Consider the following 17,201-nt stretch of genomic DNA (forward strand, 5'->3'; position numbering starts at 1 on the left):
GCTTTGCGCCGGTTTATAGGGTTTTAAATCCTTAATGTGTGCTACCCCAACTTTCTTGCCTCTTTGATCTGATACAGTATTTGGAACATATTCAATCCTTGTGGCTCGGTGAGTATATATGGTCTGTCAAATTTTGGTTCTAGTTTTCCGGCTATATTGTCTGCTGCACTTGAAAGCCGGTGAGTCTTCCTCAAAACTAGATCCCCTATTTTGAACTCATTAGCTCGTCTTCCCAGATGGTAATATTTCGACTGTCTCTCGAAGGCTGTCTTCAAGTTCCTGCACACCTTTCCTTGTAGGAGGCAAAGGCGTTGTATTTGTGACCTGTACTTTTCGTCCGTAGTTTTATATTCTGGACGGGGAGAGGTTTCGACAGGGGCAGCATGTATACTGTTTAGAGTACACAATTCTCTACCAAAATTAAGCTTGGCGAGTGAATATTGAGTAGAATGTGGATGGTGCTGTTAATGGCATATCGGAACTCGTTTAAATGGATGTCCCAATTTCGATTGTCGGAGTTTACAAACTGTGATATCATAGTTTTAATTACACGGTTTGGGTGTTCTGCAGGATTAGACTGAGGACTATAAGGTGCGGTGAATTGATGGCGGATGTTCCAATCCTTGGTGACCCGATGAAAGCTCTTAGACGTGTATTGTGTCCCATTATCTTTTAATGATAACTTCGGGGGCACTATATCTAAGAAGAATAAGATCGGTAAAGTGCTGGCATAAGGAGTCCAAGGAATTGAGGTGTAAAAGCCAAGGATTAATGGTAGAACGGTTTGCGGTAATATTATATAACAAGGAAGTAAAGGTATTAACCCAAGGAATTAAGGTGTAAAAGCCAAGGAATAATGGTAGAACGGTTTGCGGTAATATTATATAACAAGGAAGTAAAGGTTTTAATCCAAGGAACTTAGGTGTAAAAGCCAAGGATTAATGGTTCAGTACAACATAAGATTCAACGATTTAACCAAGGGAATCAATAATGGTACGATAATCTGCTTATTAATATTAGCAAGGTAGATAAAGTACGTATTGTATAATCAATATGGGCAAGGCAAATATACAAATTAGCGTTGTAAATAATCTGCTAATTATAGATCAAGCAATTTACAAAGCAATGATAATTTGTACGTCAACTAGTGACTAAATGCAATAATGCTATAAATGTGTGATTCAAGCTCAAACCAAGCAAAGTGCAACGGGATTATAATTTCCAAATTATTTACAAAAGATAAAGCAAAGCAATCAACGTTTAAGTTAAATAAAGCAATAATACGGATGAAATTAATGTCAATGCAAGTATTAGAAATAGAATTGGAGACGTTCTTCTACCTTATTTGAAGTTGAAGATCGACTAGTCGGGTCTCATCGAGTCTGGAAGTGAAGTGTCCTAGAGTCGTCTCGGACTCTCTGAGTAGCGAGACCGTCATGTGCATGCGCGACAGGCAAGCGAAAGCGCGGGAAACTGGAGCATGCGCGAGGTGCGCGCGCATGTCTCGGAAGCGGGAAATTCAAATCGTAGGAACCTGAATATACTTGTCTTGCTTGTCTATATTTCATCTATTGTTGATATTTAATCCAAAAAATTTGTAACCATTATTTTAGCCCGTTACATTCCCCTCTTACTTCGGGACAGAAAAAAAAGAAAACCTGTAAAAAGAAAAAAATATATATTCTTCATAAAATAAAACAACATAATCTTCCATATATATTTTTGTGTTTTGTTTCCCAATAAAGTAGAAAAACTAAACTAGTCCTATATAGGAACTTGCTTTAGGAACTTCATAATACAATTTTTTTTGTAGTATCTTCCTCTAGGAGAAATAACATAAAACATTTGTTTCCTTCCACTTATTAACAGAACGAAAATAGAATCTTCTAAAGAAATACTCTGTCTTCTTAACAATTAACTGAAATAAAATAAAACAATATTCTAAAACAAAATGTACTTAAATTTCAAAGGCTGTCCTGTTCACCAGGACTAGGACTAGATCGGATCACTTATTTAATTAAAACCCGTTCCATGGGTTAAAGAATCGGCTTGGGACTCGTTTGACAATTCCCCCAGGAAAGACGATTCGGCGGGTTCCTCCTGCGCCGCCTCTTCCCCTGTGGTGCCTGCTTCTTCTGGGTAGGTGTAGTCTTATGGGGAATGTGGTGTCCAGCGATTGGACGTGCTGATGCCATCAAAATGTTTGGGTGGACGCATTGAATTTTGGCCGTCTCGCGCTACTAGCTTCATTTCCCTTTGAGCTAGGGAATCGTTGGACGGGCTCCTCCGCCCCTGGCCCCTCTTCTGTCGTCGAACTACATTCGTAGAACAACCCTTTTTCGAATGCTGCAGCTGGCTCAGTCACATTGGGTTCCTCTGGTGTACCCTTTCCATTCGTTTTCTCAATTTGTTGGGGAATACTAGGGTTCTCCACCCGGAGGCTGGCAATGTCCATGCTGGCGGCTATTGAGATGCATGGTGACGGTGGTTCCACAGTCTCCGCTGTTGTAGATAGGTCCCTAGTAGCGTCCTCGATGAGGTGCAGAAGGTTGTCGGCCGGCATTAGGCTGGTAGATGCCACATCTTCTAGGGAGATCAGCTCGAAATCTAATAGCTCCACTTCCGGGGCCATGTCTTCTGTCGTCTCGTCCTGTTCCATTGCCTCAGGGACGGCAGGGACCGCAACATCAATGATTCCCTCGTCACTGCCGAGAGGAGAGAGAGCCACGTTTTCCTCCATCCGACTTTCCAAAGCCTTGCGTATGGCATCTCTGAAGTACTTCGGACTAACTCTACTCTGTGAGACTTCTCCGCTTTGAGTCAGGGTTTTGGCGAAGTGGAGCACAAACACACTACAGTCTACGCCGTTCGACTGGCGGGGTTGGTTTAGCATGGTGCCTTGTAAATGCCATGCTTCTGGTCTAAAATCGTAACCAGAAATCTTCGCCTCCCATCAGAGCGCATAGTACATCAGATATATCTGCTTCTTGTGGGACCAACCCATCGAGTCATATGACTCGACTCTTCTTTTCTTGGGATAGGCAGCGACTAGCGCCCAGTGTTGACTATCTCTTAGGTGCAGTGGTGCTAAGATCAGGTCCTTCCCAAAGACCGTCCTTTTCTGCCAATGTCTGAAGATATGCCTCTAGGACTGTCCCAGTCAGCATCCTCCCCTCCTGGAGGCACAGCAGGTCCTCGTGGGTCACTCGAGTAATCGTTTGCTGCGATGCCATGCTAGCCTGTAAAGAGAGCAGACTCATGCACTAAAACCATGCAAAGCAATGAGTGGGAGAAAGAACCACCTGGGGCTGTGATTTCCTACTTGTTGCCTAAACCCCCTTTCTAAATGAACGCTTTGTGCTGGTTTATAGGGTTTTAAATCCTTAATGTGTGCTACCCCAACTTTCTTGCCTCTTTGATCCGATATTTGAAACATATTTGATCCTTGTGGCTCGCTGAGTATATATGGTCCATCAAATTTTGGTTCTAGTTTTCCGGCTATATAGTCTGCTGCACTTGAAAGCCGGTGAGTCTTCCTCAAAACTAGATCCCCTATTTTGAACTCATTAGCTCGTCTTCCCAGATGGTAATATTTCGACTGTCTCTCGAAGGCTGTCTTCAAGTTCCTGCACACCTTTTCTTGTAGGAGGCAATGGCGTTGTATTTGTGACCTGTACTTTTCGTCCGTAGGTGTGTCTTCTGGACGGGGAGAGGTTTCGATAGGGGCAGAATGTATACTGTTTGGAGTACACAATTCTCTACAAAAATGTAAAATGGCGGGTCAATATTGAGTAGATTCGTGGATGGTGCTGTTAATGGCATATCGGAACTCGTTTAATTGGATGTCCCAATTTCGATGGTCAAAGTTCACGAACTGTGATATTATAGTTTTAATTACACCGTTCGGGCGTTCTGCAGGATTAGACTGAGGACTAAATAAATCATAAATCATAAATCTTTATTGGTCATTAAATAACAGATGTTACATTAGACCTTGTTAACAAAAAAGGTGCCAAAAAGGGCCATAGATTCTAGATAGTATAACATGGAATCTTCACTAAATATAACAAAGACAACAAGAAAATAAATAGTTAAAAATCATTTGAAAAACACAGAACTATATACAGAAACAAAAAGTGAGCACTGTCAGTACAACAGTGACATTTTTTCACAAACAGTGGGAGAAATATGCAGTATACATATTCTAATTCCAGAATTACACTAGTAGTATTGATAGAATAGTTGATATTGCTATAGGATGATTATTTTTGTAGATTATGTTGGCTTGAACTTAAATATAGAAATTATGTGTCAGTATCTTGCATACTTACGTGTTATTATTTACCCAGAGAACATATGTGAGTTGCTGAAGGGAGAGTTGTGTGCCCACATCTGCATCCCTACAGGAGCAGGATCTTACCGTTGCGACTGTGAACCAGGGTTTACTCTGATGGGCGACAGGAAGTCTTGCCAACAGGCCAAGGCTGTTAACAGGTCAGTTCTCCCTAATATTGTCCGACTGTTAACAGTAATCTGGGGTTACAGAATAAGCTATCCGTCATAGACATACACATTATATCATTTAACTTTTCATACACATAAATTGAAATGATGAGTAAACATCACATATGACTTTATCTGTTACTTGAATTTACTTTCACTTTACAAAATACTCATAAATTGACATTTAACATCATTGACATTGAAATCTGGATTTCAGACAGCAAAGCTGACAAGTCATTTCTTGCAAAAGCTTTCATCAATAATCCCTTAAGTTTAGGGTTCAGAAAATCTTTATAACCAAGGGTAGTGTAGTTTAAAATTTACAAGAAGCTGCGATAGCACTACTGTCACCTAATGCAGCCTAGAGGGTAAAATTAATATCAACCACTTCAGATCTCTTGTTGAGAGGGTTTTGTTTCCGAAAAGGTCAATTCTGCTTTTGTTTACCTATAACAAAAAAATCTAAAAAAATATGTGTTTGATTTAGATGTGAGGTAAACAACCCATGCCAGCAACACTGCACGGACACTGGCATTGCCATAGAGTGTTCCTGCCACAGTGGGTTCCAACTTGACACGGACAATAAGTCTTGTATTGGTAAGATTTCATATTTAACCTAAACTGAGAGTAATCAATATTAAGTTGTTGTAACCAGTTGCAACCAGTATGTGTTGTAAATAGTTGTTTCCAGTAAGCAGTTTTGAATGGTCACCTTTTGAGGGGCGTTAATGTAGATCTAGTCAATTTCACTTGATAATGAGAGGAGTTGATCCACCTCCAGAAACGTTGCATAGTTTTAAACATAAGAAACGTTAGAAAAGTCCAATTAATAATTGAAATATTTAAGAGCCAACACCATAAATAATTTAAAAAAATATTTTGTGTGATAAAACTGCATACAAATCTGGTTCTTTTTCTTAAAATCTACAAGTTACAACATAATAAGTGTTTACAGACATTGATGAGTGTGCTCTAGACCAGCATGACTGTTCACAAGACCAGGAATGTCAGAATGAACTTGGAACATTCTCTTGTAAACAGCTGCCTACCTCTACCACCAACACATCTGGTTTGTCAACACAGCCACACCAACCTTCCACTGTGAATGTTACACCGTTTCCAGGTAACCATTAGGTTTCGTTCAAGCTTTATTTTTAGTGGCGAAATAACAATTTAGGTTTTCAGGGTTGTGCTTGGGATAGCAGGCTTACCTGCATGAGAAAGAGCCTACCCTGTCATAGAAACACCATATTAACTATATACAATTGTTAGGATATTTCAGTTTCACTGATACAACATTTTCAAATAAAGAAAGTTTGAGTTGTGAACAGAAATGTGTCTTTAGTCCAAGGGTGCCCAGGAAGTTCAACTTGAGGTACCAGCTAAAATAGTAGATTTACTTGACGAGGGGATTTTGATGAAGGACTTCATTTATGGACAGCCTGGATATATTAAATGTTGAATTGAATATTAGTTGTTCAGTATTTCGTATAAGTATTCTATGTAATATTATTTGTCAGGTAACTCAGCACTGCTTTATCTCGATTTTCTATCGTTATCCCTTCCACAGAGATAGAGAGAGGTCCCGTTATTCTATAACATTACTTGCTTAGAGGGGTCAAAGTATTCCCTCATTGGTGAACTAAAATATAGCCATACATTTATTGGTCGAGACGGTCATGTGACCACTGGACGCGTCCATTCCCGAAACCCACAAGCGTCAGTCTTTCTGAAAAGCTCCTTGATGTAACACTCCGTCCGGTTCATCAAGTATTTAATTTTTTTTAACTCAGGACAGTTCCCCATTAACAGTGTATTTTGTAGCCTACTTAGGCCCCCATATTTCCTATTTCGTGTTACACATAATTGTATTTTGTTTAAACTGTATTTTTAACTGTGTATTAATTCCCTGAAAAGTGATAGCTCCCATTCAACGTGAACTTCATGTGCGGCTTCCGTGAACGCGTGTGAACATTATTTACAATAACATTTTCTTGAGCTCATATAAACTAACCCGTCGTTTCGACATCAAGAAAAGTGTTTAAATTGGACATTCTCTTCTCTTCCCATCACCTGTCTGGACATTGAACCTCCATCGTCTTCCCCAACAGCTCATCCAGTTCATGGTGTGGGTATCGGCCATGTTGTCGTCATCTAGGCTTCCCTTCTCCACAACTAATGGTTAGTGAATCTATCATAAAACCATTTCAAATAATGTCTTAAAATAATTCATCGTATCTCAATTGCTAAGACACCAAGTGCTCCAATTTTCCATAAATATTTTACAATTTAATTAATTTTTTATACAGTCCACTCACAAATTTCGAAGTGCCTTTTTAATTACAAATTTACCACAAAACATTAGTAATATTACTACTGTTAAAAATTCAAGATTATTATGGCTTGAGTGACAACACTATGTCATGTTTATAGGTTTGATGAAGTTGAAGCTTGGTGTAGAATTAATGAGAGGCTAGTTTTGTTACTGTCTTAAATCAACTGCTACTATTACCATAAAAAAAATCACAATTTAATTTTAACCTTCACGGCTTGGTCTAGCTTTTATATATTTATCATTCTCAACCTCGACCTTAGGACCAAACTGACAACTTAAATATTACCTGGTTAACACTTTTATTGTCTCTGTTACCTTACTTTTTCCCATTCTATGGTCATTCTCAATTATATGTTGGGCGAATGTAGATTTTTGTTGGGTTAAACGAGGGTTTGGTGTGTGTTCCTTCAATCGAGTTGCAAAGGGCTGACCTGTTTGGCCGATTGATATAATATCGTTCACAATCACCACATTTTAACTTGTATACCCCAGTTTTTTCCAGTTTCTCACTTTCATTGGAAGGTTTTTCCACAGTTAGAAGGTGTTCCAATTTATTTGAGATTCTAGGAGCGGGTAGTAAATTGTATGTTTTTAATTCCTTATTTAATAGTTTGTGTAGTCTGTGGCCATATTCGATCGAAATGTACTTAAGGGTCTGTTGGTTCGAGTTTATATATTTTTTAATCAGCATATTAACCATCTTACTTTCACTTACTACTTACTTATCTTACATACATCTTACATCTTACTCTTTTATCTTACATCTTACTTACCATCTATATGACCCATTGGAGGTCGCAATATATTTTATAGTGCTTAATTCTTTATGGTTGTTTGTAGGTGATAATGGCACTGTTAGGAGGCGATGAACCATGCTATTATAAGCAGCTGTTTTATGGCTTTGGGGATGGTATGAGTGTATCGTCTCCGTCTGGGAGGTTGTAGTAGGCTTTCTAAAGATGTCAAATTCAAAACTGTTGTAGGCCGAACACATATATGCATTTCCATTAAATATATTTGTTCGTGTGCGTGTTTGTGTCCCACGTCGTGGACTGTTAGTAATTTTAACCAAACGATTCATTGGACAGAAGATTTCAAAACTGGCCCGCCTGATGATGGTACAACTTCGTGCCGAAAACTAGGTCGCAACAGCCGACTTAATTCAAACTGGTGACTGAAGGTATTTTAAACCACTCTATTAGTGTCCAATCACTTCAGGGGCAATCCCACATCATTGATGTCAAAATAATTAAACCTTAATTAAGTTGGTTTGGGTGCAGTCTGACAGAGTTTGAGTTTGAAGTCCATGTTTTCGACAAAAATTTTAAAGTTGACTTATGTTTTACAGATTATAACAGGTTCACAGATGCAAGGGAATCGAATAATAGTATTTCTAGTAAAGGAGATGATAGATGCCCCTTCGGATACATTTTTAACTCTGCCACGCAACTGTGCCAAGGTAAAATATGTTAAATTTATAAAATCATATTAGAATTTACAAATAGAGTGGGAAATGTATAGATTTTCCAAGGGTCATAACTTCTAATCATTTAAACATGTAGTTATAAAACTATGACAAACGGTGTTAAGGTGTTTAAATTGCATGGTTTAGCCCCAGAGTTGTGGATAATCAAAAAATAGTGTTTTAAAATCCTTCTTATCCTGCCTTTCCCATCAAACAAACCTTTCCTAATCTCAACAAGTTACTATGTGTATTTCCTGGTACAAAAAATGAATTTTCTATATCCTCACCTCTACTGAACAAGGTGTAAAAGAACAAACTAACATTTTAAAGCTTGATATGATTGATTTTTCTAAATTGTGGTATGTATTCATTTCACATCCTTTTTTAAATCATCATTCATTAGTATAAATTTAATACAATTTGTATTAAAGAATTTATTTAGTGCCTTGTTGTTAAATTGTGGACATGTATTCTACGTAAACTACTAAACACTGAAGCAACAGTAAAATAGCATTAATTCAACCAAGTTAAATAAACAAACTGAATAAATAATAGGCCAAAGATGAAAACAGAGGGCAGTCGTCTAAGCATACCCAGATCCTAGCTACACCTGGCGATCGATCTAGTTGACCAACTAGTCTCTCACATTCAAAAACCTCGGGTTCTGTTCATCTTATATTATTGTATCTTGATTTTATAAATAATTTAAATCTTATAATTTACGACAACAACCTTCTTTAGCACTTTCAAAAGTCCATTCTCTAATGTTTAGGAAATGAAACAAGGCCAAAACTATTAAATCTACCTACACAATAATCACAATGTTTACAGATGTGGACGAGTGTGATGCAGATTTGCATGTGTGCAACTCTGGTGAAACGTGCGTCAACATGCCTGGAGGATACCGCTGCAGTCAGAAACAGACCAGCACCTTCACTCCACCAGCTTGCCAACCGGGTTACCACTACAGCGAGAACTACCGCAACTGTATAGGTAGGGCTACCATAGCAGAGCCAGGTTAACACTACAGCGAGAACTACTGCAACTGTATAGGTAAGGCTACCATAGCAGAGCCAGGTTACCACTACAGCGAGAACTACCGTAACTGTATAGGTAAGGCTACCTTAGCAGAGCCAGGTTACCACTACAGCGAGAACTACCGTAACTGTATAGGTAAGGCTACCTTAGCAGAGCCAGGTTACCACTATAGCGAGAACTACCGTAACTGTATAGGTAAGGCTACCATAGCAGAGCCAGGTTACCACTACAGCGAGAACTACTGCAACTGTATAAGTAAGGCTACCATAGCAGAGCCAGGTTACCACTGCAGCGAGAACTACCGTAACTGTATAGGTAAGGCTACCATAGCAGAGCCAGGTTACCACTACAGCGAGAACTACTGTAACTGTATAGGTAAGGCTACCTTAGCAGAGCCAGGTTACCACTGCAGCGAGAACTACTGCAACTGTATAGGTAAGGCTACCATAGCAGAGCCAGGTTACCACTACAGCGAGAACTACTGCAACTGTATAGGTAAGGCTACCATAGCAGAGCCAGGTTACCACTATAGCGAGAACTACCGTAACTGTATAGGTAAGGCTACCATAGCAGAGCCAGGTTACCACTACAGCGAGAACTACTGCAACTGTATAGGTAAGGCTACCTTAGCAGAGCCAGGTTACCACTATAGCGAGAACTATCGTAACTGTATAGGTAAGGCTACCTTTAGCAGAGCCAGGTTACCACTACAGCGAGAACTACCGTAACTGTATAGGTAAGGCTACCATAGCAGAGCCAGGTTAACACTACAGCGAGAACTACTGCAACTGTATAGGTAAGGCTACCATAGCAGAGCCAGGTTACCACTATAGCGTGAACTACCGTAACTGTATAGGTAAGGCTACCTTAGCAGAGCCAGGTTACCACTACAGCGAGAACTACCGTAACTGTATAGGTAAGGCTACCTTTAGCAGAGCCAGGTTACCACTATAGCGAGAACTACCGTAACTGTATAGGTAAGGCTACCTTTAGCAGAGCCAGGTTACCACTACAGCGAGAACTACCGTAACTGTATAGGTAAGGCTACCTTAGCAGAGCCAGGTTACCACTATAGCGAGAACTACCGTAACTGTATAGGTAAGGCTACCATAGCAGAGCCAGGTTACCACTACAGCGAGAACTACTGCAACTGTATAGGTAAGGCTACCATAGCAGAGCCAGGTTACCACTACAGCGAGAACTACTGTAACTGTATAGGTAAGGCTACCTTAGCAGAGCCAGGTTACCACTACAGCGAGAACTACCGTAACTGTATAGGTAAGGCTACCTTTAGCAGAGCCAGGTTACCACTATAGCGAGAACTACCGTAACTGTATAGGTAAGGCTACCATAGCAGAGCCAGGTTACCACTACAGCGAGAACTACTGCAACTGTATAAGTAAGGCTACCATAGCAGAGCCAGGTTACCACTGCAGCGAGAACTACCGTAACTGTATAGGTAAGGCTACCATAGCAGAGCCAGGTTACCACTACAGCGAGAACTACTGTAACTGTATAGGTAAGGCTACCTTAGCAGAGCCAGGTTACCACTGCAGCGAGAACTACTGCAACTGTATAGGTAAGGCTACCATAGCAGAGCCAGGTTACCACTACAGCGAGAACTACTGCAACTGTATAGGTAAGGCTACCATAGCAGAGCCAGGTTACCACTATAGCGAGAACTACCGTAACTGTATAGGTAAGGCTACCATAGCAGAGCCAGGTTACCACTACAGCGAGAACTACTGCAACTGTATAGGTAAGGCTACCTTAGCAGAGCCAGGTTACCACTATAGCGAGAACTATCGTAACTGTATAGGTAAGGCTACCTTTAGCAGAGCCAGGTTACCACTACAGCGAGAACTACCGTAACTGTATAGGTAAGGCTACCATAGCAGAGCCAGGTTAACACTACAGCGAGAACTACTGCAACTGTATAGGTAAGGCTACCATAGCAGAGCCAGGTTACCACTATAGCGTGAACTACCGTAACTGTATAGGTAAGGCTACCTTAGCAGAGCCAGGTTACCACTACAGCGAGAACTACCGTAACTGTATAGGTAAGGCTACCTTTAGCAGAGCCAGGTTACCACTATAGCGAGAACTACCGTAACTGTATAGGTAAGGCTACCTTTAGCAGAGCCAGGTTACCACTACAGCGAGAACTACCGTAACTGTATAGGTAAGGCTACCTTAGCAGAGCCAGGTTACCACTATAGCGAGAACTACCGTAACTGTATAGGTAAGGCTACCATAGCAGAGCCAGGTTACCACTACAGCGAGAACTACTGCAACTGTATAGGTAAGGCTACCATAGCAGAGCCAGGTTACCACTACAGCGAGAACTACCGTAACTGTATAGGTAAGGCTACCATAGCAGAGCCAGGTTACCACTATAGCGAGAACTACCGTAACTGTATAGGTAAGGCTACCATAGCAGAGCCAGGTTATCACTACAGCGAGAACTACTGCAACTGTATAGGTAAGGCTACCATAGCAGAGCCAGGTTACCACTACAGCGAGAACTACCGTAACTGTATAGGTAAGGCTACCTTAGCAGAGCCAGGTTACCACTACAGCGAGAACTACTGCAACTGTATAGGTAAGGCTACCTTAGCAGAGCCAGGTTACCACTATAGCGAGAACTACCGTAACTGTATAGGTAAGGCTACCATAGCAGAGCCAGGTTACCACTACAGCGAGAACTAACGCAACTTTATAGGTAAGGCTACCATAGCAGAGCCAGGTTACCACTACAGCGAGAACTACTGCAACTGTATAGGTAAGGCTACCATAGCAGAGCCAGGTTACCACTACAGCGAGAACTACCGTAACTGTATAGGTAAGGCTACCATAGCAGAGCCAGGTTACCACTATAGCGAGAACTACCGTAACTGTATAGGTAAGGCTACCATAGCAGAGCCAGGTTACCACTACAGCGAGAACTACCGCAACTGTATAGGTAAGGTTACCATAAAAGAGCCAGGTTACCACTATAGCGAGAACTACTGCACCTTTATAGGTAGGGCTACCATAGCAGAGCCAGGTTACCACTACAGCGAGAACTACCGCAACTGTATAGGTAAGGTTACCTTTAGCAGAGCCAGGTTACCACTACAGCGAGAACTAACGCAACTGTATAGGTAAGGCTACCATAGCAGAGCTAGGTTGGCACCTACCTAACTTGCCAAGCATTTAAGGCCTGGTTCCACAGGATGCGGAATCTCCGCCGTGCGGTGCAATTTTTTCCGCTACGGAATTAAAACGACACTGGTTTAATGGAGTTCCCATGTGTGCGGTTCCACTGACTTGCGATTCCGCATCCCGAAATTTCCGTTCCGCATGGCGGAGAAATCATACTGGTCTAAAAGCAGTAGCAGTGCGGATTCCGCCAGCGGAGAAGAGCCATCAAATATAGTAACCGTGCAGTTTCAATATGTCTTGTGCTGTAAAAAGAGTTATAGATGAACGTTTTTCATCGACCGAAGAGGAAGAACTTGTCGAGTTGGTGTCTCAACATGATGTGGAAATCGCATGTCAGTGGGTTTCTGAGAAATTAGCGAATGCACACAATCACACCAGAATACATCCAATGATACAAGTAATGGTTTGTTTAGGTCCCGTTTACCTATACACAACATTTGAGCCAATTATAAAGTAATACCTATAATCGAAACACCGACTTTCAACAAACTAACTGCTTAAATAAATTATTATAATACATTTAACATAAACTGTCGAAAATGGTAGACCTGACGAACAATTATCCTGAGATGTTTGGGTATCAAGTGTTGAACGGGATCTGATCGTGGTTGAAACCCCTTAAGTTTCGTTAAATAAATAGCAAAAATATTAAATATTGGTACATACCTTAGTGGTACCGCTAGTTTCATCTCGGAATTCAATGGTTGTTTGTCTCGATTAGTAGCGTTGGTGGGTAAGTCATCTTTGATGAGATCAACCAAAAAGAAAAATTGGTCTTTTGACACACGGAAGTACTTAGTTTCGTTGTCAACTAAATGATTACGAACCAGAATGTTATACGCCCCTTCACTGTCCCGATTCACTTCGGTCACTGCGACTTGACACTAACAAAGAAAAAGATCGACAACATCATCATCAATGTCATCATATAGCATCAAAGCCAAAAGGGCTTTCCTCTTTCTATCCATACTCCGTCGCTAGTTTGGACAGAACTGAATCTCCGCAACGTTATTTTCGTAGTCTGTAGAACCACCCCTCTGATTTTTCGCTGCGTATTTTTCCGCTGCAAAAAATTACGCACCGCATGGCGGAGATTCCGCATCCTGTGGAACCATAGCTTTACCAGCAGCACAATAGAATCCCTCAAGGGATTCCCCAGTATTTTTGTTCAGAAGGTGCACACTAGTATCTTGTGTCAGGGTTATGAGGAAAAAGGCCATCCCCTAGGGGGAGAATCCTATATGATTTTAAGAGTTAAGGTCGGGAAAAATACATGAACCTTCTGAATCATGTACAGAACAATTTTCAAAGATTTCATAGCGGTCAAATGGATGGTTTTTTAATGCATAACAAACATTCAGATAAAAATATTTTATTTTGTATACTAAGATCTATAAATTTCACATTATATAGAACAATTTTTGATTTTTCAGTGAACTCTTTCCCATTTATTTCCACACCATCCTTTCATCCCTATTAGGAGTAAATTGTCAACAAACTCATAAGTCAAGTAAATAAAAGTTGTTTATTTTGTTGGACAGATATAGATGAATGTGTTGAGCAAGATAGTGCCTGTGACAGCAATCAGCTGTGTGAGAACACTGTTGGAAGTTACCAGTGTCAATGCAAGTCTGGCTTTCAGTTGGACTCCATCACTCAAGCCTGTGTTGGTAAGTCTTTGTTTGTAATCATACTTTTAGTTTTGGATAATGCAGCAAAAATCACATCCATATGGGTGGACCTTTTTATTCAAATTTCAAATAGAACATAGTTGAATAGGCCACTCAAACAGCTGGTTAGCTGATGTCAATATGTAATGTCAGCCTTTAGTGATAAGTTCATGTCTGTGACAAGGCTGGACCCTGAAGACCAAGTTTATAGAGTTATTGTTAGTGATTTTAGAAGCTTTGGTTCTTCTTTTTATGTTAGTGTGTTTTAATGTTAACTATTTATTAATTTTAATTGTTTGTTATTCTAACAACTTCAAAATCATTACAATGAACAAACAATTATTTGTTTATAAAATGTGTCTGTTCTGGTGTTATTACACAAAAATCCAAATTCAAATTTACCATAATATTGGAGAGGAACATTTAGTCAACTAAGCTTGACAAAATTTAAAGCAGACTTCAAAAGGTTTCATATTTTACAATAGGATAAGAAGTGTTCTAGCAGTGTCCAATATAAATTGTTTAACATAGATTTTTCTGATTCAGATATCAACGAATGCCAAGTAGATCTACACAACTGTTTGCCAACCCAGCGATGTGACAACACTATCGGATCATTCCAATGTGTTCGATACACTAACTGTGGGACGGGATACACACTAAACGCTCAAACAGGCTTGTGTGAAGGTCAGTTTCAATTGATATCTCACATAAATTTATGTAACATGAACAGTCCAAAGTTGTGCAGAACAATTAAAGGCATGAGCTGGTTGCCAAAGGGTAAGCCTAAGCCCTGCATATGTTTTATATTTTTTTTTGTATAATGTATTGTGAAATCCCGTCTTTGTGGTTGTCTTTTTTTTAAACCCATCAACACAATGCAAATGAAGTAATCAAAAGTGCAATGAATATTTCAGTTCACTGTTCATGGAATAATCTCCAAAACGCCCCCCATAATGCTGAGGAATAAACAATGGTCACCTGGTTTCTCTTTAGGCGACCACTGGTCTCAACAACACACTGGTTAGAAAGTATCCTCTTCATCACTGGGGTTGTGAAGAGTCGTCATAATAAACAGACACTCTATTTTGAGTATATGGATTCAAAATATTAAACAAGATTTTGCCAAATGAAAGTAATGTTGCCGGTAAATAGTGAATTATACAGATAATCAAGATCACTTGGAATTACAACATATTTATACTTTTTAGTTTTAAATGTAGTTTGTATGAGCTACATTAAATTAATGGTCCTTTGAGCTGGATATTACTAAAGCTATTTGGAATTACACTCATCCATTAGAATTCTTCATTAATTTATATTTTATCACTCTAAAAAAACTAATCCAAATACGTGTTGTTACAGATAATGACGAGTGTGCTCTCCGCATGTGTGATCATTTAGGTCCTGGCTACAAATGTAGGAATACCCTTGGCTTCTTCCGTTGTGACAAGATCACAAGTTATGGTTCAACAACGACAGACAAGCCGTATGACAGCTACACTACCCCGAGTGTTAGATGTCCACGAGGTTATCATAGTGGACCTGACAGGACATGTGTTGGTAGGTAAGCCTTGTTTACAACATACAGGGTGTTCATTTGAAAACTTTCCATATCTGTTGTGTGCAAAGGTAAGGCTTTTAACACTTGTTTGTTCTCATTTCCCCCTAATTTGGACATGCCAAATCCAATAAAATTATTTTCAATTTTTAAAAATGCCCCAAAAGGGCCCAATTTGGGGGGTAGGGGTGCTTTTTGAGAAATTTTCAAATGTAAACATGGGTTGTGTGATACATCAATTTAAAGGTCTAATCACTCCGATCATTTTGGTGCAAAAAAAGTTTAATTATCTTTAACCATATTTACAGGGTGGGTCAAAACGTTTTAAAAAAGGACTTTGAAGTTAAGTACCGTATTACCCTAACTACTGAACGGAACAGCGCCAAATTTCTTTCCAAGCTTATTCTTGAGCTACTCTTTAAGATAACTTGTAGTAAGGGCATTTTCCAAGTTATTTTCTAATTTTAAAAAAATCTCAAATTTTAAGAATAAAAGAAAGCTGAAAACTCAAAATTCTTAAATAGCAAGGTATAACAAATTTCATACCACGTGAAAGGTCCTTTTTTAACAAACATTTTACGTATTTAAGTTTTCTTTCTATCTCTTACCGTTTAAAAATTGCAGTGGAAAAACATAATTTTCCATGGTAAAATTATAACTAGTTTTCTAATAAAACACATTGCACTTTGTTCAACGATGTAGTAGGATTCATAACAAATTGATCGACTACTTTTACGTGTGTCAGAATTCATCTTGGACCCTTCATCCTGTTCTTTTCTCATTGGTAACTGAGCCAGTTTCAGAAAACTTCCTAACTAAATCATTTACAGCCATATGACTCAAGGTTATACCTGGATATCTATTGTTAAACACTTTGCAGTTATCCTGGAACACTTTTGTTATGACCAATAAGTAAAATAAAGTATATTTTTTTAAGTTTACACCATATTTGATTAGGTACTACAGGAAATGGTACTTTTGAAATTAGTACTACCATTGACTAGTCAATGGTACTACAGAAAGCGGCCCACGCTTGGGTTTTTCTCATCAGCTATAAAACTTGTTTCTCACAAAGTAAAACGTAATGACTTGTTTGCCTATCTGCCTAAAAATAATTATGAATTGTTTCCTTCAGTTATTGCACCATTTAATGTGTCTAGAGACGAATTTTGGCTGTTTTATTAGAAAACTAGTTACAATTTTACCACAGAAAATTATGTTTTTCTACTGCAATTTTTAAACGGTAAGAGATAGAAAGAAAACTTAAATACGTAAAATGTTTGTTAAAAAAGGACCTTTCACGTGGTATGAAATTTGTTATACCTTGCTATTTAAGAATTTTGAGTTTTCAGCTTTCTTTTATTCTTAAAATTTGAGATTTTTTAAAAATTAGAAAATAACTTGGAAAATGCCCTTACTACAAGT

At 39.3% G+C, this 17,201-nt stretch overlaps 1 protein-coding gene across 2 annotated transcripts in view; it reads left to right on the forward strand.

The window, feature by feature from the left end:
- LOC128998503 (fibulin-1-like) overlaps positions 1-17,201 on the forward strand; it is a 39,404-nt gene that overhangs the window by 6,323 nt on the left and 15,880 nt on the right. For both annotated transcript variants that reach the window (XM_054424663.1, XM_054424664.1), the window contains exons 5-12: positions 4,350-4,494; positions 4,991-5,100; positions 5,459-5,626; positions 8,187-8,297; positions 9,135-9,296; positions 14,087-14,215; positions 14,762-14,902; positions 15,581-15,778. In XM_054424663.1, coding sequence (XP_054280638.1) covers positions 4,350-4,494; positions 4,991-5,100; positions 5,459-5,626; positions 8,187-8,297; positions 9,135-9,296; positions 14,087-14,215; positions 14,762-14,902; positions 15,581-15,778 — 1,164 coding nt within the window. The remainder of the gene's footprint in view (positions 1-4,349; positions 4,495-4,990; positions 5,101-5,458; positions 5,627-8,186; positions 8,298-9,134; positions 9,297-14,086; positions 14,216-14,761; positions 14,903-15,580; positions 15,779-17,201) is intronic.

The sequence above is a fragment of the Macrosteles quadrilineatus genome, unplaced genomic scaffold, assembly GCF_028750875.1.
Source record: "Macrosteles quadrilineatus isolate MER2022 unplaced genomic scaffold, UCM_ALF_1.0 Scaffold_7__1_contigs__length_78375512, whole genome shotgun sequence".
Taxonomy (NCBI): domain Eukaryota; kingdom Metazoa; phylum Arthropoda; class Insecta; order Hemiptera; family Cicadellidae; genus Macrosteles; species Macrosteles quadrilineatus.